Source organism: Ammospiza nelsoni, chromosome 8 (assembly GCF_027579445.1).
Source record: "Ammospiza nelsoni isolate bAmmNel1 chromosome 8, bAmmNel1.pri, whole genome shotgun sequence".
Lineage (NCBI taxonomy): Eukaryota > Metazoa > Chordata > Aves > Passeriformes > Passerellidae > Ammospiza > Ammospiza nelsoni.
The window spans coordinates 31084010-31110052 of record NC_080640.1 but is presented as its reverse complement, the minus strand read 5'-3'; the positions used below and the strand labels follow the sequence as shown (position 1 = coordinate 31110052).

Below are 26043 nucleotides of genomic sequence, written 5' to 3'. Positions count from 1 at the left end.
TAACTGATTCTGCTCTGAGTAGGCATAAATATTTCTCATAAAGGAAGTTAGGATAATTGATTGATTTAGATTAATAGAGAGAAAGTGAACTGTATTACAAGCAGCTGGGAATTAACTTTGTCCTTGCAAGCATGAAACAACACCAAAGGTCTCTCAGCCTTCAAATATGTATAAAAACTCCTTTCCTTTTCAGAAAGGAAAAGGAGTTTTTCCAAGAGGGCAGAAAGACCCACTTAGCACAGCAGGGATTTAAAGGCTGGAACATCACCGACTTCCTACTGCCATACTAATGACCTGTCAACTTTGAGTTCCAGGCACAGCTCTTGATTTTAGCTGCAAAATGTCCATTTCTGTATTCATGATCTTGCTTAGAATTCAAAGTGGAAGTTCCCTTTTTTGTTTGTTTCCCCCATCATGATTATTATTTTAACATAAAAAAATCTGCTACACCCTTTTTTTTTAAATTTCTTTTAATTTTTTTCCCCTCTTTTGGGTATTCAGGTGTTAAATGAATGACCACTGAGGTCATTCTGAGGGCTTGCTGACCAAAACTAGGAGTTTTTCCTTGTCTCCAGCTGGAAATTACCTGCATGAACATGGCTGGAGATGGGGCAGTGTTTTGTCAGGAACCAACACACATGACTACATGGTTGTCCCTTCCTTGATGACTGGGAAGGTCCTCCTTAAGCACCCAAAGAAGATGCACCCTCAAACCTCATCTGACCTTCAGCACAGCCTGGATTGCTCCTCAGGGTGAGGAAGAGCATCTCAAAGGAGCCTCTCAAATTGAGGCTTTGAGAATAGCCCAAAGGATAAAGGAATGAGGCGAAATCTGTGCTGCAAATCCTTGGGAAGGAGCACCCCCCCATGCTGCTTCCTGAGCAGAACAAGCTCCAGCAATCATTCCCTTTGCTGTTTCCTAATAGCTGTAAGTCTACCTCAGCTCAAAATAAACTCTATGGAAGACTCCTAAAAAGGCTGATTAACATGGGGATCACAAAAACATTAATGCACCACAAAGTTTTGAAAGATTCCTCTCTCAGAGAGAGGAAAATCCACCCCTGCCTTTGGAAGAACCCCAGATCTGACAGAACCCCAAACCTCTGTCACTCTGGCTGATACAGGGCCATGGGATTCCACTTCCCAGCTAGTGGAAGAAAAGGGAGAGGAGTCTTCTGCAGGGTCAGCACATAAAATACAGACATCTCCTGGGGTGGGCAGCTCAACCGTCATGGAAAGCCATTCCCACCTGGAACTGCCATCAGATTCTATGAAAGCACCAGTCCAGCATTTAACATTTTTACAAAAAACTCAAACCCAAACCAAACCAGGGTCCCAATGGAAACCGTTAAGAAAAACATCAATCCCATAACTCAAATGTTTTTCCATGATACCCAATCTGTGCCACTGTTGCAGCTCCATCCATCACACCCACTGACTGTTCCCTCTGGATTTTCCAACTCCTGGCCAGAATACTCTGGCACACAGCCCCTGGATCAGACCCTGGGGCTGTTGGCTTCCTCTTTCCCACCAGCTGTAACACCAATGTAAAACACTGGCTGCAATTAGTGGTTTCTGGGATAAATGAGATGAAGCAAGGTCTCACCACAGGGGAATGATGACACCTGCTAAGATTGTCATAATGTTCTTCACAGAAAAAAAAAAAAAAGTTACAGGGGGGTAATTAAGTTTCCCTCATCAAAAGACTACAATATATTTTCCACTAATTTTAAGGTTATGCAGGCACGTAACTCTCAAGGGAGAAATCAACCAAAAAAAAACCCAAACCAAAATTATTTCATCAGGCAAAACAAAGCAAATCTTCCAGAAAACAGAAGTCATTGAACACTAACAGAGTGCATAGAATCATAACTTTGGGTTGGAAAGAACCTTAAAGCCCATCCAGGGCCAATCCCTGCCATGTGCAGGGACACCTTCCACTGTCCCAGGCTGCTCCAAGCCCCATCCTGGTCTTGGACACATCCAGGGGCAGCCACAGCTGCTCTGGGAAATCTGGTGCCAGTGCCCCATCATCCTCATCACAGGGAACAATTCCTTCCCAGTATCCAACCTAATCCTGCCCTCTGGCACTGGGGACCCATTCTCCCTTGTCCTGGCCTTCCATCCCTTGTCCCAAATCTCTCTCCATCTTTCCTGTCAGCTCCTTCTGGCCACAGTTTGGTCACCCCAGAGCTTCTCCTGTCCAGGTGAGCCCCCCCAGCTGTGCCAGCCTTTCCTCCCAGCAGAGCTGCTCCATCCCTCTGCCCATGCTGGTGCCTCCCCTGGGCTCTCTGCAGCAGCTCCAGGTCCCTCCTGTGCTGGGGCAGCTCTGCAGGTGGGGTCTCCCAAATGTGAGACAGAGGGAAAGTTGATAACACCAGAGAAACAAAAGACCTGAGGAGAAACCTGTGACTGACCAAGTCAAGCCCCTGGAAGCAGCTCCAAGATCCTCCATTGTTATGTTTCATAGACAGCCAAAAATCAGAGCTGGTGTAGCAGAGCATCTCTGTCCAAAGGACAGAAAAGTCAGCAGCACTGATTATAAAAACATCAATTTTCCAGCAGGAAAAGGTGATTTAAGCCACAAGATGCTGCTGGAACCCTGGTTACTGGCACTGCAACAGAGGACAAGCCAAAGCAGTGTTGACAGTTCTGTGCCTCTGCTCCCAGCACGTGGATGTCTCCTGGAAGAGCCAAGAGTGCTCAGATCCCTTGGCAACAGTCCTGAAACAGGGAAAGCAAACACTGTGCCATTCTTTAATCCCAGTAAATACACACATCAGCTGGAGGCTGATCCCAGGCTAAACCATGCAGGCAGACAGAGGAGACCAAATGCATGCTACAGGAATATAATGCACCTATTAACATGGGACAATGGGGAAAAAAGTACATGAAATTGGTTATTTGTAATGAAATTACAAGCCTGGAGAGCAGAGGGAATGCAACTTCCTAAGTTTAAATATCCATGGCCTCGTATCACATAAGGTGATTATGAAACTATGAAAATAAGCTGGATGAACATTAAATGGATTAAGAGCGAGTGAGCTGAGGTCTCAAAATGCAACCAAGAAGAAATCCCTGCATTAGCCACGTGTAAACACACAGATCCAGGCCTGGGAATGGGTTGGAAATGCAGTGTCCTCACTGGGAAGGGGCTGGACACCACCTAGATTATACAAATTATACATTATTCTATCACCTAGATGCTGCAGAGCCCCTCTTTGCTTTAATGAGAAAAAGCTTTGCAGGCTTTGAGCATACTCAGGGCAAATACAGGGGCTCATGGCAAGCCCAGTTTTCCTCCAGCACCTCCCTGCATCCCTGCTGGAGGCGGGACATTGTCCAGGAGCACTGACACAGGGTGTAGGTGTGTAACCATGGGATAACAAGGGTAATGAGAGAGCTGGCAAACGAGCTTGCAAAGCCACTCTCCATCATTTACCAACAGTCCCGGCTCACTGGTGAGGTTCCGGATGACTGGAAGCTGGCCAATGTGATACCCATTCACAAAAAAGGTGCAAAGGAAGATCCTGGCAATTATAGACCAGTCAGCCTGACCTCAGTACCTGGCAAAATAATGGAACAGTTTATATTAAGCGCCATCACGCAAAATTTACAAGATGGCCAGGGTATCAGACCCAGCCAGCATGGATTTAGGAGGGGTAGGTCATCTTTGACCAACCTGGTCACCTTTTATGACCAGGTAACCCGCCTAGTGGATGCAGGGAAGGCTGTAGATGTTGTTTACTTGGATGTCAGCAAGGTCTTTGACACTGTCTCCCATAGCATACTCCAAGACAAACTGGCAGGCCGTGGCTTGGACAGGAGCACTCTTTGCTGGGTTCAGAACTGGCTGCATGGCCGGGCCCAGAGAGTGGTGGTGAGTGGTGCTGCATCCAGCTGGCGACCAGTCACCAGTGGTGTCCCTCAGGGGTCTGTGCTGGGGCCAGCTCTGTTTAATATTTTTATTGATGACATGGATGAGGGTTTAGAGTCCTTTATTAGCAAATTTGCAGATGACACTAAGCTGGGAACACGTGTTGATCTGTTAGAGGGACAGAGGGCTCTGCAGAGGGACTTGGAACGGTTGGATGGATGGGCAGAATCAAATGGGATGAACTTCAATAAGACCAAGTGCCGAGTCCTGCACTTTGGCCACAATAACCCCCTGCAACGATACAAGCTGGGGACGGTGTGGCTGGGCAGTGCCCAGGCAGAAAGGGACCTGGGGGTGCTGGTGACAGCCGGCTGAACATGAGCCAGCAGTGTGTCCTGGGGCCAAGAAGGCCAATGGCATCCTGGCCAGTATCAGGAATGGTGTGGCCAGCAGGAGCAGGGAGGTCATTCTCCCCCTGTACTCGGCACTGGTGAGGCCTCACCTGGAGTATTGCGTCCAGTTCTGGGCCCCTCACTTTAGGAGGGACGTTGAGATGCTTGAGCGTGTCCAGAGGAGGGCAATGAGGCTGGTGAGGGGCTTGGAGCACAAGCCATATGAAGAACGACTGATGGAGCTGGGGTTGTTCAGCCTGGAGAAAAGGAGACTCAGGGGCGACCTTATCACTCTCTACAACCTCCTGAAGGGTGGCTGTGGTGAGCTGGGGGTCGGTCTCTTCCTCCGGGCAACAACAGACAGAACAAGAGGACGCAGTCTCAAGCTGCGCCAAGGGAGATACAGGCTAGAATTGAGGAAGTTTTTCACAGAAAGAGTGGTCAAATACTGGAATCATCTACCAAGGGAGGTGGTGGAGTCACCATCCCTCGATGTGTTTGAAAAAAGACTGGATGTGGCACTTGGTGCCATGATCTAGTTGAGGTGTTAGAACATGGGTTGGACTCGATGATCTTAAAGGTCTGTTCCAACCTAGAAATTCTGTGATTCTGTGAATGGGGGACACAGTGTGGTGCTGTGAGCCAAAACTCAGAAAGTCAAATTAATCCAAGTCCTGGAGAGGAGCCCAGGCCAATGACTACATCCTACAACTTTGATTTCATCAGAAATGCTCTAAAACTCCCTTTTTCTGTTTTATCAAGCAGAAGCTGAGGAATACAATGCCCAGACTTGTGCTGCCTTAAGGTCCCAGGGAAAATCTTTCACTGTGGAGAACAGCAGCCCAGCAAGCCTGGATTCCCACCATGGGGAGAAGGAAGGTGAGTTTTGTTTCAGAAGGAGAATATTATCCTTTAAAAGCAGGATACTTCCTTTACAAGTCAAATATTGTTGGAATCCAAAATGCAGGGAATTCTCAGAACTTCTGGCGTGGAAGTCAAAGCTTACAAGATTTGATTTGAGTCCTTGGAAAAGGCTCCCAAACTTAGGTGCTAGAAGTGAGAATGTGGATTTATAGTTTAAAGCAGAAACACGTTAAGCTAAATAAAGGAAAGTTTGGAGTTTAAGATATTGAAACAATAAAAGCAGTTACAGAGGTAAACAATGAGATTAGAATGCAGTACTGTAGGTTTGTGTGTCATAACACGATTGGCTAAGAAAGCTTACACTGTAGCATGGGTCCACAAGACGAAATATTTAAGGATTGGGTCAAAAACATAAACATTCTTGTTGGCAGTGTTTTATTGCTCAATAAATCCTTAAAAGGTCTTTTAACTAGAGGTCTTGTGACCTTCTGAGCCATGTGGTGAAGAGGTGAGCCAAACTCACCCTTCCTGCCTGTGTAGAAGATAAGAAAAATAAATTCCATTATCTAAAACCACTCAGAGGTCCCACCTCAAATTCCTTCAAAAATCCCCATAGAATATATTCTTATAGAGGTGGAATATTTAACTTTTCAAGTGCTGTATCAACAATGGGATGGGGATGGGATTGCTCATTAATAATGCTGGTGATGACTGGGAAAATGAACACTGTGAGGTTACAACAACTTGATCATTTATTCAGCACTTCCCAGGCTCATCCCTGCACCCACCTAACAACAAGTTTGTATTTTGGCTGGAGCTGGAAGCGTGTTCTGCTTCCCTGAGTCCCTGATGGCTTTGATGGGATGAGGCAGGGAAGGGTGAGAGGCTTAGCTCGACTCACAGCTTTTCCCTCCTTCTCCATTTCTGGGTTTAACCTCACAGACAGCACTCACAACCCAAAATTAGCCCAACATCTGAAACTCAGAATACACAGAGCTACTCCATGGATGCTTGTTATGCTTAAAGGCTAATTAGAGCTAATAAAAATAATATCAAAATGTTCAGGGCTCTGCCTGGCTGCTGAATGAGAAGGATGGTGCAAATCAGTACTGAAGGGAGAGCATATGTGTGGTTTTAATGTATTTTAATGTTTACTAACCCAGCAGAGACATCTGACACCCACTAGGCATGTTTTCAGATAGCTGAAAATTAACAGAGATCATGGCACTAATTATAAAAACAATTAAACAAAACCGAGGCAGCACATTTTAATTAAAGAATCTTCCCTTTTGTTGTTTTTTTTTTTTTAATCTATGCCATGTCATATTTCAACAGTAAAAAAAATCCCAACCCAAAGCTCCAATGTGCTGTCAGTTGGGTGAAATTGCCCTTGAAAAAAAGCAGCCACCGTTTCCCATCTGTCTGCAGAATAAAGAATTAATGAAAGGAAACCCTTAGTCAATTTAAAAATAATGAGCCATCAATATGGAGCTGCTTCAGCTCTATCAAACTGAATTAACAACTCATGGTTTATTTTTTATTTCTTGCCTCTGTCTCCTCTCTGTTTTTTTTTAACCCAGTTGATACTAAAAGGCAAAAATCCTAAATTTCACACTTCCCAACCACCCAATTCCTTGTCTGGTTATAACAGCTAAATTTACTAACTTAAGTGTGGCTTGACCTTACTAAACCAGGGGTACAACTTTCTAGCACCTTTTTTTGACACCTGAACACCAAGCAGGCATCAACCATGCCAAGGACTTGGGGAAAACCTGGCATAAGCAAAGGAACCACCCAGAGCAGCTGGCTTATTAGAATTAATTCTAATTATAGGGATAATTCTACTTGTACCCCAAGTTAAAACAACCTAAACACCCCCAGGTGATGGAGGGAACAGTTTGCTGAAGATGCTGGGTTCCAGGGAAGCACAACAATCATCCAGAACAGGCTGTGAGCCCACAGGAGGCGTCTTTAATCCTCTCACCCCACACTGAAGCTTGCACGAGCACTGCACAACCCAAGCAGGCAGAACCCCACACAAAGCTATTTATATCCAATTTTTATCACCTATTTCTCCTCTCCCCCTCCACACTGACCCAGTAAGGCCCAACAAAGTTCATATATTTTGAATTAACGATGAAAAACACGTCCTGCCAATCCACCTCCCGTGCTGGCATTTACTGGTGCTCAGGAGCTGTTTGTAATCTTGTATTCTAACCACTATCAATTATCATAAAAAGGTTGAAGTCTTCACCTGCTGTTTGATAAATAATGCATGAGAGAGCTTAACAACAGGCAAGAAATAGCATGGCCAGATCTTTAACACTTAATATCCAACCAGCCCTGGTCTCCAGGGACCTGAACAAAAAGCCAGTGCTCCAGGGGCAGAGCCTGGGCAAAGAAAGGTGCTTTACAAGTGCCTTTCACAGAGTTCCACAGATCAAAACCCGTGGGTTTGCCTGAGATGTTGTTAATAAAATAAATGGAATAGTAGGAGCTGTTTGAACTGGTCTCACGTGACATTCCAAGGGGGAAAAGTAATATCTCAATAACCCGAGAGCTCTGTGAGAACACTGATTAAACAAAGAGGTATTCCCCCATCTTAATGATTCTAGGAATTCTTCCTATGAAAATTCCACTGTTACCAAGCTTTTGTATTTAATTTTTTGTCCTTTCTTCTTTTTTTTGGTCCTTGTTTTTTAATCCTTCAGGCCCACCCTCAAGCTACACCACCAAAGAAAAGCAGCATATCCTTCCCTTTCAGCTCCTCTCAGCCAGAAATCCCTAAAAAACCAGAGCCCCCAGTGGGAAAGGTGGGAGGAATGAACAGCCATGGTGACAACTCACCTTCAGGAGAAATGGTTCCTCACTGCTGAGATTAATTAAGAACCTGGAGGAGCTTCAGCAGGGAGCATTAATGCTGAGCAAAAGCATGAAACAAACCCCGTATGGTCACTTGACAAATTTAACACCTTAAAACATTATGATGGGGTTTGAAAGGGTTTTAATAACCCAGGGCAGCCCTTCAGCATCTCATGGCAGGTGGAGGTGAAGCAGGAAATCCCTCCCAAAATCCTGGAGGGATGAGCCCAGCCTGGATGCCCAGAAGAGAACTCCCCTGTCCTGCTGCACGCACAACTTAGAGGGAAATGCACATCCTGCTATGCCCAGGCTGGAAAAACCCAGTGGAACACAGCTGAAACCACAAGATTTTTTTTGATCAGAGCTTTGCTTTTACAAGAGGAGTGGGAGAAATTAACTACAATCCTTCATGGCCAAGGGAAAGCAAGGAAAAGGGAAGGGAAGGGATGGTTCCAAGGACATTTCTCTTGGAGAGATGGATGCTGACAGCCCATGGGGGGTGTGGGGTCCCACAGAGAAATAGGTTTAATGTTCAATATTAGCTTGTTCAAACAGGTTCAATGTTGAATATTCTAAAAAGGTCATTATATATACATACATATATACACACACATATACATATATGTATATATATATATTCACACCAAGCTTAATGTATATTCTAAAAATATTCTAAAAACACCAAGGGTAAAAATAAACACCAGGAAATTCCTTTAGTAAATAAGTAACAACAAAAGGACTTTCACTTATCCGATTTAGAAAGCCAAACAAAAAACTAAATCTTTTCTTTCCCACACAAAGCCATGGGGGAGAACAGGAGTGTGTAGAAAATTATAACATAAACATCAACCATTTGATGACCCTCTCTCTTTCCTTCACTGGCAAACTTTTTACTATCTGGTGAGATATATTTTACAAAAAAAATTCTGAACCTAAAAGACAGATAATTCAAGTTTTGCCTCAAATTGGTTCCTAAAGGATGTGGAAGGAGGGATATGCCTCTTGTTCTAACACAGCAACCACATCATGGAGTGGTTTGGGTTGGAAAGGACCCCCCTCTTGTTCCACCCCCTTCCATGGACACCTTCCATTATCCCAGGTTGCTCCAAGCCCCATCCAACCTGGCCTTGGACATTTCCAGAGCTAGGGAACCACACAAGAGACCAAGACAAAGCCAGAAAGGAATTCCCCAGGGATCTCTGATCTGTGGGACAAGCAGAGCTAATTCTGGAAAGGGAAATCGATAAAATGTGAACTTTGACAGATAGGAAGAGAAACTCACAGGCCACAAAATTTAGAAAGAAATTAGGACATTCAACAGTTAATTACAGTGTGGGACCATCATTTCCAAAAGAGTCCCCAAAGGGACTCAGTAAGATTTTTGTTTGCAAAAGGAATGAGACACAAAGGTGCTAACAGAGGGAACAACAGCAAATCACAGATCATTGATGCTGGGACCATTGAGTTCAACTGTTGACTCAGCACTGCCAAGGCCACCACTGACCCATGTCCCCAAGTGTCACGGACATTCCTCCAGGGATGGGTGGATTTGTCACCACTCTGGGCAGCTGTGCCAGGGCTGGACAATCCTTTCAGAGAGGAATTTTCCCAATATTCAAAGCTCAGCACTGGCACAGTGTGAGGCCATTTCCCCTTGTCCTGTTCCCCCCTCAGCTGCCTCCTCATGTCAGGGAGTTGTGGAGAACCAGAAGGACCACCCTGAGCTTTCTTCTCCTCATCAGACTTGAGGATTATCCACCAGAAACCCCAGAGAGGGGAAGGAACAGCCCATGGGCCCCATCTCAGGCCAGCACTGCATCCTCTCTCCCAGCCTCTTGTATGCCGGCAAGAATTGGATGCATCAAACACAGAGTGTGGAGCTGCATGTGAGGGGAAACAGGATTAGTAACCAAAAAACAAAAAGAAAAATAAAAGGAAAAGAAATAAAAACTCTCAAAACACACAGCCACACTTGAAAAGTGAGGTGGTTCTCCCTGCTGCTGCTTTCCTCTGGGATGGCCTTTCTAAAAACTATTAATTCCTTCCATGGGAGACAATTTGTCACAGAACTGCTCTTTTAAACTTCACCCTGTTGTGAAAGTGACAAAATAATAGGCCCAACACGAATGCTCAGCAGTGCATTTCAGAGGCAACATGTGCCAGGCTTTTCATTGTGTTCATAAACCATCCTGAGAAATAAAATTTTATGCCTGGTAGCAGCAACATATAATTATTCTTCTGAACAGAAATGAGATATATTTGGGCAAAAACTTAGCACTGGCCTGGTTAAACCCCCTGAGAATCCTGCCCCTCCAACAACTCCCTCAAACACCTCAAGGAAAAAAAAATGGGCTTATCAGAAGGAGAAAATGATCCCTAGGATTGGGGTAATGGTATAACTTTGAGGTAGCCAAGAGGTCCAGGCTTAATGATTTATTTTAATCAGGCTCAGTGTTCCTAAACAATTGTGTCAATAGGATAAAAATGTGCAAAGGCAGAGTAATGATGAAAAATGATGCTTGAATAAAGGAGGAAAAATCTCTCAGAGTCATGGAGCAGAACATTTGGCTTGATTAGCATGACTTTGAAAATCTGAAAGTATACAAGGAGCTTTCACATGAGACTGTGTAACAAAATAAACCAACAAATGAAATTTATGTTTGAGCTAAGCAGGGTCTTGAAATCCATAATTTATTGAATCATTTAGTGTTGCAAGCACTCTGCTGTTCAAAACAAGCAATAACTTAAGTGTGATCCCTATTAGTGATTCAAAGTTGGAATTAAGAGAAAAATTCGGATGTTCTGGAGCAATCTGCTTACAAACACAGGGAATATGAAGGAGAAACATATGATCCGTGAATTACTAAGCAGTTATCCACCATTTTAAGATCAAAACAAAATTAGTACAAATAAAGGAAGCTGGGAATGACCATTATAAAGTCAAGTTTTCTGCTTCCCTTCCCCTTTTTGGGGGAAAGAGTTTGAAGGGTTTTGAAAACATTGAGGACAGCTCATTATTCACCTGGTCCAGATCCATGCTCCCAGTGCCACATCCAGACACACCTTGAAGAATTGGAAATGCAAAGCCATACCTGCTCAGCCAGGTGTGAAAAGGGACTGCGGTTATATCATCACTTTAAATGGCAATTCAGGTGAGGTTTCCTTGGAAGGAAGTAATTTTTCAAAAGCATGCCTGGCTTACAGAAACATCTCAGAAAAGTAATGGGAATTTTGTCCTGAGGGACAGACTTCCCAAGGTTCTCTCAGGTGCCTCCTGAAGAGACACAGAATTCCAGGATGAGTCAAAGCTGAAAGGAGCTCAGTGGGCACCTGGTGCCACCTCCCTGCTCCAGCAGGGCCATTCCAGAGCCCAGGGCAGACAGATCTGGAATATGCCCGGGGAGGAGACCCCACAGCTTCTCTGGGCATGGACCAGGCTCTGCTCTGCCCAGCAATGGCGCCACAGGAATGGGCAGCAACTGATGCCCAGGAAGTTCCACCTGGACATTTTTTTTCCCCAACTGGTAATATGCTTTGCTTTAGTTCCATTTAAACACAAAAAGCTACCTTCAAGCAGTTTCAAAGTCAGGGAGACACAAGGCAGACCAGGCTGGGAAATCAGAGACAAAACATGTGTTAGAGTCATGGCTCTAAGAAGAGGGAGATTTATTTTGTTGTGCATTTAACTCCAAGCAAATCAGGCAAAAGCCAGGGAAGATGCTTTCCCAATAAGGATTTATTAGTGGTTTTCTTTGATTGTGGATGTGTAATGGGGCAGCAGAGCAGGACTGCAGCAGCACAAAGGAAACTCCAACAGGACATCTGCCCCACTCGAGATTTGCTCCCTGATTTGGATGAGACAACTGTAAATCCCAGCAACAGCATAACTGCATTTCTTTAAGAAACATGTTACAGTCTCCAAAATCAAGTTTTCTCTTTCCAGCTCTTGATCAAGGACTATCAGAACAAAGCTCATGGGTCTCTTTCAAGAATTTGGGGTTTTTTCCTTCCCTCAACTAAGGGATAGGGGATGATAAGGCAAGAAACAATACAGACAAATATTTTAGAGATGTTTAAATCCCAGAATCCCTGCTCTGGGCTCTGTTTTACACTCCAAAATTAAAGAGACACCAAAACACTTGGAAAGCACATTGCAGTCCTGGACACCAATCCCCAACCATCACCTTCCATTCCCTGAGGCAAAACTGACTTTAAAATGCCCTAAAATGCATCAAATCCTGCACTGCTTTACTGAGACTGTGACAATCAATCAGGAGAAGACAATCAAAGAATATTGCTACTGAAACAACATTTGCTGTTGCAAAACTGAATGGAAGAAATAATTAGGGGAAATATGCAGTTCTTCATTGGCAAAGGTAAAAAGACACCCTGGGAATATGAATGGATCACATACCATAATTTGAATAATTTATTCTGACTACTCAAACTGTCATAGATGAGCTGTTCAGAAAAATCCAGTCACTCTGAGGAGAATTTCCAGTAAAAAAGGAAATCCCAAACACATTTTGAAAAGGCCTCGGCATTACAGAGCACAACCGTGATCCACAACAATTACTCCCACCTCAAAATGGAGTTAAATTCCTATTTTTTGCCGTTGAAACATCACTTCTCATCCCTGAAGGTAATTCAAGGACCTCTGTTCCACCTCTACCAAGAACAACAACACCAGCTTAGGATATTTGTCCAGACAGCTGACAGCTGAAAATAAATATTTCCAACTCTATCCCTGTTTTCTACCCTTAAGAATTAATCAGTTTCTTAAAGGACAACTTTTCTCTATTACTTCCACCCTAAATTATCTCCTGCTTTTCTGAATTTTTAATTTTTTTCAGATACATAATTTAAAAAAATAACTGAAAAAGGATAATTGCAAAGATCTTTAACAACAGCTCTGTTTAAGTCCCAGCCACTGCTGATGTGCTGATAAACAGAAGTAGAATAATAAACTGATCCATTTTACAGCTTCCTCAGTCTTTACACATTTGTCCTACAAGAAAAACATGAGAATTTAAATCCATGGCATAAAACCAGCATTAGACACCAAATTGATTCATTACTTCCCAATGAAATCCTTAATACCCAAATCTGGAGAACACATCATTTCGGAACAGAAATGAACAAACAGGATGGAATGAAACAAAAATAATTTCCATAAATTTCATCCTCTTTTCCCATCTCATGAATTTATAAACTAAATCAAATTGTCAGGAAAGAAGTGATATTTCCTGGTGAACATTTTGATTGAAGCAACCTGCAGGCAGAGTTGAGAAGCAACATCTATGAGCCAACTGCTGACATGAAAAATGGGGAAAAAACATAAATGCGAGCTATAAAAAAATTTAAAATATTCCATATTTCATTTCACTGAAGTAATTTGTTAGCTGAGGGAATTATGGAGGAAATTGTGGACAGTTCTTGGACCAAAGCATTTAAAAATAAACCAAGTCAGCTACAGTTGGGTGTCTGTTGATTCCCTGGCCTTGTCACAGTCTTTCCATCCCCATCTAGGGAGACAGCAGCAGGAAGTCCTTCTGCAGAAGTTTTCCTGGAATGTTCATCGTTGCCAGGGGATTTCTATGGTTCAATTTAACCCCTTTCTCCAAGTCTAATCACCATACTCCTCAACAGCCCAGGAATGCTTTGAACAACCCAGAACTAGAGCCAGTACTTCTCACAACCCAGAACTAGAGCCAGAATTTCTCACAGCTGCACAGAGTCTGGGTTGGAAGGGACTTTAAATCCCACCCAATGCCACCCCTGCCATGTGCAGGGACACCTTCCACCATCCCAGGCTGCTCCAAGCCCCACAGTCCAGCCTGGCCTTGGGCACTGCCAGGGATCCAGGGGCAGCCCCACCTGCTCTGGGTACCCTGTGCCAGGGCCTGCCCACCCTGCCAGGGAACAATTCCTAATTCCCAATATCCCATCCAGCCCTGCCCTCTGGAACTGGGAAGCCATTCCCCCTTGTCACTCCATCTTCCAAAGGATCTCTCTCCATGTTTCCTGCAGCTCCTTCAGGCCACAGTTTGGTCACCCCAGAGCTTCTCCTGTCCAGGTGAGCCCCCCCAGCTGTGCCAGCCTTTCCTCCCAGCAGAGCTGCTCCATCCCTCTGCCCATGCTGGTGCCTGCCCTGGGCTCTCTGCAGCAGCTCCAGGTCCCTCCTGTGCTGGGCCAGCTCTGCAGGTGGGGTCTCACCTGAGCCCAGGGCACAGGGGCAGAATCCCCCCCTGCCCTGCTGCCCACGCTGGGGCTCAGCCCAGGGCATGGGGGGTTCTGGCTCCCAGCTCTCACCCCCAGCACCCCCAGGGCCTTGTCCCTTTTGAGCGGCATCCATAGGAAACCTCCAGGCCCCAAAGGAGCCCAGGGATAAGCAGATAGAGCAGGGGTGTCCAGCCCTGTTCTGGGACACAGTCAGTGTTCAGCCACGTGGGTACAGGAATCAATACAAATCCACTCCTTCTGTTAGAATTTGTGCACAACATTCCACAAGGGTAACAACTTCTGACAGAAGTTCCTCAATCTGGCAGCTATTGGGATCTAATGGATCACCTCTCTTCCCATATGAAAAGACAAATTTGGAATAAACTCCACAGAGCGAGGTCTAATTTGAGCAGATGTTATTACATGTGCCTGGGCCTGATGCAGCTCAGATTTGTACTGCTGGCTAATCTAATGTCTTAGACCTGGGATTAATGACCACCAGAACAGCATCAGCACCCAGAGAATCAGCAAAACACTGCTGAGACTCATCATCAAAATCTCATCATCCACCTCAACTGCACCCTGAGCTGGAATGGCCAGACTGGGCCTAGACAGCTTAAAAATGGCCAGACTGGACCTAGACAGCTTAAAAATAGCCAGATTGGGCCTAGGCACTTAGCATAAAAATGGCCAGACTGGACCTAGAAACTCAGCCTAAAAATGGCCTGACTGGGCCCTAAACTCAACCTAAAAATGGCCAGATTGGACCTAGACACTCAGCCTAAAATGGCCAGACTGGGCCTAGACACTCAGCCTAAAAATGGCCAGACTGGACTTAGACACTAAGCCTAAAAATGGCCAGACTGGATCTAGGCACTCAGCCTAAAAATAGCCAGACTGAGCCCTAGACTCAGCCTAAAAATGCTCAGACACGGAGCCTAAAAATGGCCAAACTGGACCTAAACACTCAGCCTAAAAATGGCCAGATTTAATTCCAAACTTTATTTTTTGGCTGCAATACCTTAACTTAGATCTGCACACCACATCTCCGTTGCCAGACAAACCAGATTCCAGGTTGGTGAAGATAAATTTGAAAAGGATGGTCAAAAACCTAAGGATGGTCCAAAACATTCATAAACACATTAGAGAGCTGTAAGATTGTCTGAAGATGTGGGGAAAATCTATGTGTGGGCAGGGAGGCATAAAGACAATGCCATGAGCTAGATTAAACATCAACTGAAGCACTTTCTCCCTGGAAACATTTCACAGGAATGATAACAACACGTAAACTAATAACTTGAATTTTTTTCCATTATAGAAACACTACAAAAAATAGTGCACCAAGTAAAAGCAAATTGCAAAGAGTCTTTAAAGTGCCTTTATGGGAAAAATAAGAAAAATCAAGATAAAAAAATCACAGTTTGATGCCTTTCCACATCTACACATACACTGCAAACTTGGGAAATGCTGTTCTCAGAATCCCTTGAAATAAAGATGAAAATAAAGTAAAACTAAGATGACTTTCCTTCATAAAGCTGATTTTTGAATGATAGGAAGCAATAGGCAAAAGTATTTTTATTTAAAATTAAAGAGTGAGATGCTCATGAAAGCAACACAAGAATATAATGGGATCATTCAGGCTGGAAAAGTCTTCCAAGATTGAAGCAGCTTCAAGTCATTAATGAAACAGGAGGGAAAAGCAGGAAATGAACATCCAGCCACAGCTCTTAAGGAATGCATTTCTTGATACACCTGTGCTCAGCCACAGCAAACTTCCAAATTGATTTTACTAAATAACTTTTCTGGGATAGCAGGACTCTTCCTTCTTTATGGCTAATTAGTTCAATTCCAGCCCCACCCTGGTGGACACTGAACATTTAATTGAGTAATGAATATTCAGAGGCATCACTCCCAGTCCTCATCAGCACACCTAAGCCCATCTCTGGAGGGAAGCTAAAGATTTTGTGCCTCTGGGGACATTTTCTTCAATCCCTGTGGATTGTCCCTGAAAACCAAATTAAACCAGTTTGGACCAGCATGGGAAACATCAATGTAATCACATCCATTCTTCCAGCATTACAATATAATAAAACTGAAAATAAATTGGTGCAAGAGAATTAGGGGGAAGAAACCCCACACCTTTGTTTCCTGCATTTTGTGTCCTATTTCCCATGAGTGCTTCCCCACAGGGGGTTATGGAAGGGGATTTGTAGCAGGGTCACATATCCTCTGCCTCCCCTGGAAGTCAGGCTGGAGAAAGGTTGCTGCTGAGAGAGCAGGAAGATGAAAAGCAGGAAAAATAACACTTGACCCACCTACAGCCATGAAAGCTGCACTTCCATGTGTCAGACACCCCCAAGGAACATGGAAGAGAGCAGGAGGTTTGGGATTAGCTCCCATTATCCATTAGAGCACTCACTCATCATAAGGTAAGCAGGGAAAAAAAACCACCAAAAAAAACCCAAACTACACCAACACTGACTGATTTTTCTAGGATGGGAAAGAACACAAAGCATTCCTAACTGTGGAATTTTTTTGTTCTGGATGGAGCACCAAGATGCCAGTTCCTATTTGTCCTCCACATTAGGGGAATTCGCTTTGGTGTGCTTGTTTCCTCTACCCCAACTTCTGCTTTCTCTTCCAAATTCTAATTTAATCTCTAAATCTTTAAATCTTGCCTTGTAGAAATCTTTTTCCCAAGAGTATACTTTCCATCAAAAACCCTGCCCAAAGATTCAAAGCCCTTGAGAATTTCAGGCTGCTCATCTGAAGGGCTGCTCCACATGGAGGCCTCCAAAAACTTGGGCTACACTGGCAATGAGAAAGTCTGACCTAGGAACAAGACTCATTCAGGCTTTAAATCAAGTTAAAACCAAGTCTCAAATCCAGTAATTAAATAAAAAGAAATCCATGGGTGAAAGTAACTCTCTGCCTATAAAAACCATCCAGAAAAATTCAGTTTTGCTCTTAATATGATCTGAAATACTATCACCCAATTCAGTTCAACACAGGGAAAATCATACAATAATTCATTCATTCCTTTAGAAAGGTCAAGTTCACTCCTTCCAGGATTGCTCACATGAGCACAATTATAATGTAATTTACTCTTGCACCTAAATTACTTGATATAAAGAGATATCCATCCCATGGCAGGAAACTGTCAAATATTAACATCTCTGCTGATTTCAAGAACATCTTTAAAGGTCATGCACAGTACCTGTGTGCCTGACTGTGTAAACAAGCAAGAGTTATTTGGGAAAATGTTTTTATTCTGTGAGATTTGCTGGTCTCTGACTTCCTGTGAATTAGGAATGATTGAGCTCAATGTGCCATGGCACAATGGAACTAAATATCTATTCCTAAAGAGCAGGATTTTGTTTATTGCCAGAACACCATGGCCACGTGCACTGATGGAATAAAATGTCCCAGCCACTGTTTTGAGATCTCCATCCTTACAGAAGCCATTCCAACCCCAACAACAGATCATTGGAAGCAACAGTGCCATGGAAAAACTAAAATAAGGATGAGATTTTAGACTTTAAGTGATCTAGAGACTTGTTTGTATAGGCAAGAACAATATTAGGTGGATTTTTATTCCTGCATCTCAAGTTTGGTCACTGGAAATGTAGTACACCATGTATTCCTTATGAAGTTTTGTATCTCAGACTGAGTTGGGTTGGAAGATGCCTCCAAGCTCATCTCATTCCAACTCCCTTGCTGTGGGAAGGGACCCCTCCCACTAGACCAGGTGGCTCCAAGCCCTGCCAAGCCTGGCCTTGGACACTTGCAGGTATGGGGAGTTCACAACTTCAACCTCACTTTCTAAAGGTTTTCACAAAGTTTTTTTTATGGCAAAGTTGGTTTGGATTTATTTATAACTCCTTGCTGTTAGCACAGATTTATTTCTAATGAGTAGGGAGGATGAAAGGCTACGAGAGATGAGCTATGGCACCCAAACCATTTCAGCTGAGGGGGTCATTCCACCAAAACTGAGCAGGCCACAACTGGAACACATCAGGATTCAACAGCAGCTTGCCAAGAACCAACACATCCAATTCAAAGAGCACATCCATCTTCAGAGCCCTCCTTTGGACTCTCCTGACTACAGGGAAACCATCCCAGGAGGAGGGAAAATACCCTGGTTTTTACAGCCACCCCAGTACCAGAAATTTTCAGCACAAAGGTTTATTAAAAATTGGTTTGTTGAGGAGTTTTACCCATAAATGCATTTATCCATCTGACTTTGAGCAATTCCAACAAGGAAATCCTCCCAGAAAAACAGCAGAGAGGTTCCACCAGCATCACCTGGCTTTATTCACCATCTCAAGCACCCATATCTGATAAACCACAGCCACACAAAGCACAAAAACAGACCCAGCTTGCAAGGTTAAAAAAAACCCCAAAAAAACAAAAAATCCCTAAATACACAGAATAAAAAGCAGGAAAGAATAGTAACTTACTCTCAGGAGTAACAGCTGATTGTAACAGAGTAAAGCACTTCATCCCATCAAGATATGCTACACAACTGCAATGCTCAGACCACAGATTAACAATCTGAGAACTCTCTGATTTGTCAGGAGAATTAAAATACTGAAAGAAGGGACATTCATTTTCTTTTGAAAGTTCCATGACTACAACCAAGTTCTTCCATTTCAGAGGTGTCCATCAACTCATGTTCCTAAACTTAGAGGGAACCAACAAGCAACCTTCCAAAATCCACGTGGGAAACCCAGAAGACCACTTTGTTAACAGTCCTTTCATGCTGCAGAGTAAAACTTCAGCTTTATTCAAACAAAACCAAATACTGACCAGGACTTTGTCCTCTAGTACCATCCCACTGACTTAAGAAAAATTAAGAAGGTTTGTTTGCCACAAGGGCCTTAAAGAGTGGTTATAAATAATTTGTGTTATAAATAACTGTGGGGCACTCACCGTTGCGACTCTCCTCGTCAATGGGAACTATTGTGGCTGGAGGACCTGCTCTGGCCAACTTGCAATCTATAAAGATGAAAAAAAGAGTTATTTCTCTTTCCAAAAGTAGGATCTCTGGGGTTTTGTTGTTGGGTTTTTTTTCAAGTCAGCATATTTGGCATGCTGAAGGTGAGTACTCCCTTAAATGTGATGCAGGTATGAGCTACAACTGGTAGTAAAGTTATAAATGCTCAAAACAGAGCTGTTTGCTTATCCCTAACTCAGAGAAAATTTGTAAAGCAAGGGAGGATGTGATCAAAAAAGATCTCAGGTATGATCCATATTTAAAACACCTAAACTGCAAAAATATTATATGGTTTTCCCTCTTCCTTTGCAGGTCATGAACAACATCCCTCAAACCATAGAATCATGGAATGGTTTGGGTTGGAAGGACCTCAAAACCCAACCTTCCACTGTCCCAGGCTGCTCCAAGCCCCAGTGTCCAAGCTGGCCTTGGGCACTGCCAGGGATCCAGGGGCAGCCACAGCTGCTCTGGGCACCCTGTGCCAGGGAAGGATTGTTGTCACATTCCACCATGATCCAGCTGGATGGCTACACTAATGAATCTGTCTGTGTTTTTCTCCAGAGATCCTATCAGGAATCTCAATGTGAGTCAGGACACAGGGAATACGATGGTAATTTAACCCAAAGAAATAACAAAGGAATGATTAAAAGGTATAAATCATAATTAAAGCTTCACAACAGAAACAAACATAATTTGTATTTAACTGCAACGAAAAGGATCTACTTAGTGAATGGAATTTTAATAACTCTAAGGAGAACGCAAATGAAAAGCAGACGAGCAATGTGCAGGAAGTCATATTTTGACATCTTACCCTCATATTGCCAGTCTGGAGTCAAAAGTTTAGAGTCATCAATGGAAGCAGAGCAGAATAACGAAAGAAAATAAGTAAGAGATTGTTCGTTTACTCAAAAGAGAGGTTCAAAGATATCAAGCAGTACATGCAGAGCTAGCAAACACATAAGTGTAGCTTTAAAACACATAAAAGCATGATCACCACATGTGATGGCTGTTTTAGGACCAATCAGGTTTTCTACATTAAACAGCAGAAAACCAATATCCCCTTTTAAAACATATGGAAATAAAAGTTCATTAGGAAGAGCTTTTAATTTTCCAAGAGCATCATTGACTCAGTGAGAAAAGAGACAACCATTCTCCTTCCCAATTCTCCACTCAGGACTATGTGAGATTGCCCATGATTTTATAGACCTTAAGAGGCTCCTCTGAGGCATAGCTAACCCAAACTATATTTGTGTGAAATTACATCTTCTAATCAAGCTCTGGGCTCAAAATAGGAAAGAAATACTCAGGTATTACTGGTTTGGTTTGGTTTTTTGAGGTGTATATTTTACACACAAATCCCAACAGAAAATAATCTGTAAATTAAACAAAAGAACAAGCAGAGGTAAATTCTGTTTCTCATCTTATGGTAAAAATTACACATTTGTGGACTTGAAAGGACCCAAACTACAGCTCCTTCCAGGCTCTAATTACCCCAGCACAGACACAACCTACAAAGGGAGGTGAGAACAGTGAAGCTCAGATCTCCACTGAGGTGACACCTAAAGGACACCTCTACAACACTGGGTTTTCCTCCAGCAGCAGCAGCTTTGTGTTGCCCCTGAGAAAAGATCTCCAAGATCACCAAGCCCAACCTGTGACCAAATATCTCCGTGCCCACTTCACCACTTTAAAGCATAAATAAAATCACTAATGCATGAACTCTCCCCTTCCCTACTCCTTTCATTCTTATATGGTCTACTGTGATACATAACAATTGAAAATTTTCAGTTTGTTTGGGTTTTAAGAATTAAATTAAGTATTATTTTAAAGCTTTTTTGTTTCGCAGGGTTTAACAGAGCAAATAAATCACCTGGAAAACCACATCTTTCATACCACTGTAGTTTCCTACCAGCACACTGTGTGGGCAGATAAGAAATGTTTGCATTATCTATATGAAATATGGCCTTTTATTTTTTTTTTCCTGCTCTCATTTTTTTCACTGGATACAATAAACCTTCCAGGGCCCTAACAAAACCAACTTTAACTTTTTTCTAGAGATGTATGTTTTCATTTTAAAGAGGTTCAGGATTTGGGGAACTGAAGGACCCTTCAACAAACTCTTAATTAGGGCAAAGAAGCTCAACAATAAAAACTTTTACTGCCACTTTGTTTTCGGGAATAGCCCTGCTATACCCCATACAACAGCAATTGGAAAAATAAAAATAAAAACTAAACTAAATATAAAATAAAAATCCATAGCAGGGACAATTTTTAAGTCTAAAAATTGCATATATCTTAATAAAAGAATGGTCAACATTTTTAAAAAAAACTCCATGGAGCTTTCCCCTATTTTCTCTGTTTCCAGATATTTTCTCCCTGTTGGGTGTACCAATGAAAGTGTCAGCTAAATCAGGCCAACTTCTAGGTTATATTCAATTAAAAAAATCAAAATTATAAGCCAAATCACACATTTATTAACTTTTCCCAAAGCTGGTTTTCCATCAAACACACCTGAATTTCCAGAATGAAAAACTAAACATTGTACATGCATTTAAAAGGAGTGTTTAGCATTTAAAAGGAATGTTCACCAATGCAATGTGGATCTTGGGAGTCTCAGAGAAAAGGCAGGGCTGGCCACTGAAATTCAGCAGTTTTCAGAGGATTTATTGCAAGTGTGAGCAGGTGAGGCAAGAAAATTTATCATGAGATAAATTTCAGTGAAAAGAAGAGATTAGAGCAAGAGCCAGAAGCATGGGAGGGGGAAAAACCAGCGAAACAAGGATGATGGGAGTAGCAAACTTCTGGATTAACCCATGGCACCAGTAAGAGATTTGTGAAGAAGTTTTATCGCATAGATTAAAGTTTACAAATTATTTCACATCATTTCACCATGCCAACACTACCCAAACCTCCTTTTTCAGTCGTCACCTCACCCTTCCCGTCTGCAGAAACAAACCTAACTAAGCCACAGACTCAGCTCCACATCCATCACCACACTCTGAACAGATAACTCTAAAAGTGCAGTCAGACACAACTTTCCAATTCAGAGACAATAATTTTAATGAAAAACCTTGAAGACAAGTGGTATGTTGTAAATATTCATATGGGGAGGAGGGTTCCTTTTTTTTCCCTCTCACAAAATATAATCAATAAGCAGCAATATGGGTCCAAAAATCCCTAAGCTCAAGCACTGTCTGTACAACCAGGCACCAGTCAGAGATGGTGGGAATTCCTGTGGATGTGAAAAACATCTTTGGACTGAGCCAGGTGCAGAGAAAAGTTATTGCCATCATGAGGAGGATGGAGAGCCAGTCTTATAAAGATGACAGAAGTTGGAATTTATTTAATCAAGGATAATGGAAACTCTCTGGAAATACACTTGGGTAAATAAGCAAGGAGGAGAAAATAAGCTCCTTAAGATAAAGAGCAACACCAATGAGCAGCGTCCCTTAGGAAATTGTCCTCAGTGCTGTCACATGAAAGAGGCTCCATTTTTTGGAGAATCCCTGAATGTTTGGACTGAAAGGGATCTTAAATCCCATCCATTCCACCCCTGCCATGGCAGGGACACCTTCCACTGTCCCAGGCTGCTCCAAGCCCCAAAGTCCAGCCTGGCCTTGGGCACTGCCAGGGATGCAGGGGCAGCCACAGCTGCTCTGGGCACCCTGTGCCAGGGCCTGCCCACCCTGCCAGGGAACAATTCCTAATTCCCAATATCCCATCCATCCCTGCCCTCTGGCACTGGCAGCCATTCCCTGTGTCCTGTCCCTCCATCCCTTGTCCCCAGTCCCTCTCCAGCTCTCCTGGAGCCCCTTTAGGCCCTGGCAGGGGCTCTGAGCTCTCCCTGGAGCCTTTCCCTCCCCAGGTCTCCCAGCCTGGCTCCAGAGCAGAGGGGCTCCAGCCCTCAGAGCATCTCCAAGGCCTCCTCAGGACTCACTCCACTTCTCTCAATTTTTTCTCCAGTATTTTGTTGAAATGATCCTCAACAGAAATTATTTCAGCACTAAGTCTGCTTTATTCAACCCAAAAATGCGCAGAATAGCTGCAGCCCCAAAGGTGACTTAGGAAGGAAATATTTCCACAAGACTTTAAAACCAAAGAGCAGAAAGGTGCCCCATGTCAGTGTATGGGCCTTGGTAGAACTCTTTTAGCCATTATTTTACCTCTTCCAATTTTACACTGCAGTTTATTACCAGAATGTATTACCAGAACATGCCTCTGTTCCAATTTTCTCAACAAAAAAACAAGTTGTCCTTGAAATTCCTGGGCATAATGGAGTTGTTTTTGAAGTCAAATCATGATAAATCAAACACACTTTAAAAAGGAAAAGCATTCCATAAATGAGCTTCCCTCCCTACAGTTTTCATGATGCATTTTACGTTTAGGCAGCAATGCCCCTGCCCCAAACTCCTTACAGGAAAGGCAAATAGAACTTGCTAAATAAAACAACAAGCTCTGAAGGCTTTCCTAAGACCTTGTAGCAAATCATTTCTGTTCCTGTTGTTAACTTCACTGTTTTTCATAACAGTGCTTCTGCTTTACCCTTCTTTAATCAAGAGAAGGGGATAAACAAAGGGCCTCTCTCCTTGGGAGCAAAGTGAGAACCTCTTTAGCAAACTCTCCATGTAACAGTGTCAAGGCTCAGCTCGATTTGGTTTCTGCTGGCTAATTTTCATTATTTTAATTTCTAATTATTTTTAATGAGATGGCTCAGAGGAAACCCTCAATCACTGTCCTAGGTGAGACACTCAGCAAGGTCAAACAGCCTGAGTACAAACACAGCAACTTGAATAATCAGGTATTTTCCCAGCAGACACCTCCTGGATCATCTTCCTTTCACCTCTGAAACCCCTTCAAATCCCCTTCCCATCCAGCATTTCTATTCCTTGGCGGACTTCTCTCTGTTTTACAGCAAAAACCACAGAAAATAATCCATAAAAAATAAACCATGGTTTAATGGTCAACGAACCAGCTAATAACAAACTCCCAGTGTGGGGAACCAACAGGCAACACCCAGAGGTCTGCAGACACCCAAGAGGAGAGAGTCTCCAGTGGGAGGTGGAAAAACTGGATGGTCTTGGAGGTTCCTTCCAACCCAGAGCATCCTGTGACTCTGTGGTCACAAAAGCTGGGGTTTGCCTGACAGCCAAATGTCCCCTCCAACCACCCCTGTGTCCCACAAACCATGGGGGTTTGCAGTTCCCAGCAGCTCCCTTTCTCCTCGTGAGCTCTTCTCTTCATTCCCACCATCCCAAAGGCTATCTGCACCCTCACAGCCCCTCTGCCACCTCCAAAGGCACCAGCTCCTCCAGAAAAGGCTTTCACAGGGTTTTTCACACTGGTCTCCTGCTCCCAGTCACTGCAGGGACTCTCAGGATGGTTTGGGCTGGAAAGAACCTTTGGGATCCTCCTGTTCTAACCCCTGCCGTGGACAGGGACACCTTCCCCTGTGAACAACGGGTTGAGGAGCAGCTGCAGACACCTGAACTCCTACACCACTCTCTGTGTGTGGAGGTTGCCAGGCTCCAGCAGCTTTTGCAAATCTCTTCTCAGAAACTTTTGTGGGAGGCCCCATACTCACCCTCCTCACAGGGACAGCTGAACCTCACACACACTGAGATTGACAATGCAGGCATCAAGGCAGAGGAATCACAGTCATCCAAAATTGTATTTATACCCCCCCACCAAATACAATCACTTGGAAACCCCAAGAACCATTTGTACTTCCTCTATCTCTAAATTCCAGCTCAATAAAACTTTTGAATGAGATGGGAGCAGCATCAGGAAAGGGTTATTCTGGGCTTGGTGTCACATGGCTTCAAAGTTTATTAAGAAAAAAAGCTTGGCCCACAAAGGCCTTAAAAATTTAAGTGACTTCAAGCTCAAAGAGTCTCCCACAAGACTTGAGAATGGATTTGTATTTGCATTAACAGAGCACAGCTGTGAGAAATAAGTTCCTTAACCTAGTCCTACCCCTCCAAAGACAAAAGAAGTTTCACCTTGACACAAAAAAGAAGTGAGGAGCTCTTCAGGGAGAACAGCACAATCATCACCTGGAAAACAAACAGCCAGCCTCAACCTTCCTGGGGAAAACAAACAGCCAACCTGAACCTTCCTGAGACACAATTCTGGAAATAACTGCAACCTCCTCCTGAGCACTCCTCAAATAAAACTGGGGAAAAAAATCCACTTCCTTATGCTAATCACCAGCTCTTCTTCCAGCTGCTGCAGAAACACTCAATCATTACCCTGAGTTATTTCATTATTTGTCTTATATTCAAGTTTGCTTTTATTTAGTCAGATAAATTGTTCCATTTGTTTTTATTTAAACAGTCACAGGGAGTGCAATTTCAAACCCCTGACTCAGTTCCTAGCAGATACTCAGCCCAATTGAAAAGATTTTCCATTTAATAAAGTTCTACACACTAACTGTTGAAGGAAATTATTTTATTTGTTGGCAGAAGTTTATTTTTTATTTTTAACTGAAATGAGGACCAGACTCCAAATTTTGTCAGGAATTGTGGAAGGCTCCTCAGTATCAATCCCTTATTTCCTAGGGCTGCTCCCAAGACAGGAAAGAACAAAGTATTAACTCTAAAATTTGGGGGTTTTTGTTAATCTTCCCAAATTCTACCTGATTGCATGAGAGTGTGCAGCATCCAGAACATCACGTTCAAATTAAGATTGCTCCAAGTCATGGCTTATTCACATGGTACCATCCCATCACAGTGCAGGAAGAAGCAGCATCCAGCCATTCCCTCCCAACCTTCTATTCCATCCACGGCTCCAATAAACCACTTTATCATCCCCAAACACTGCAGCAAACCAGA

The 26043-nt window shown here is 43.3% G+C and overlaps 1 protein-coding gene across 1 annotated transcript in view; it reads right to left on the bottom strand.

Moving 5' to 3' along the window:
- Nucleotides 1-26043, bottom strand: part of PCDH15 (protocadherin related 15) — a 311085-nt gene that overhangs the window by 226396 nt on the left and 58646 nt on the right. Inside the window, exon 4 of the mRNA XM_059476704.1 lies at nt 19150-19215. Within this exon, the coding sequence (XP_059332687.1) occupies nt 19150-19215 (66 nt within the window). The remainder of the gene's footprint in view (nt 1-19149; nt 19216-26043) is intronic.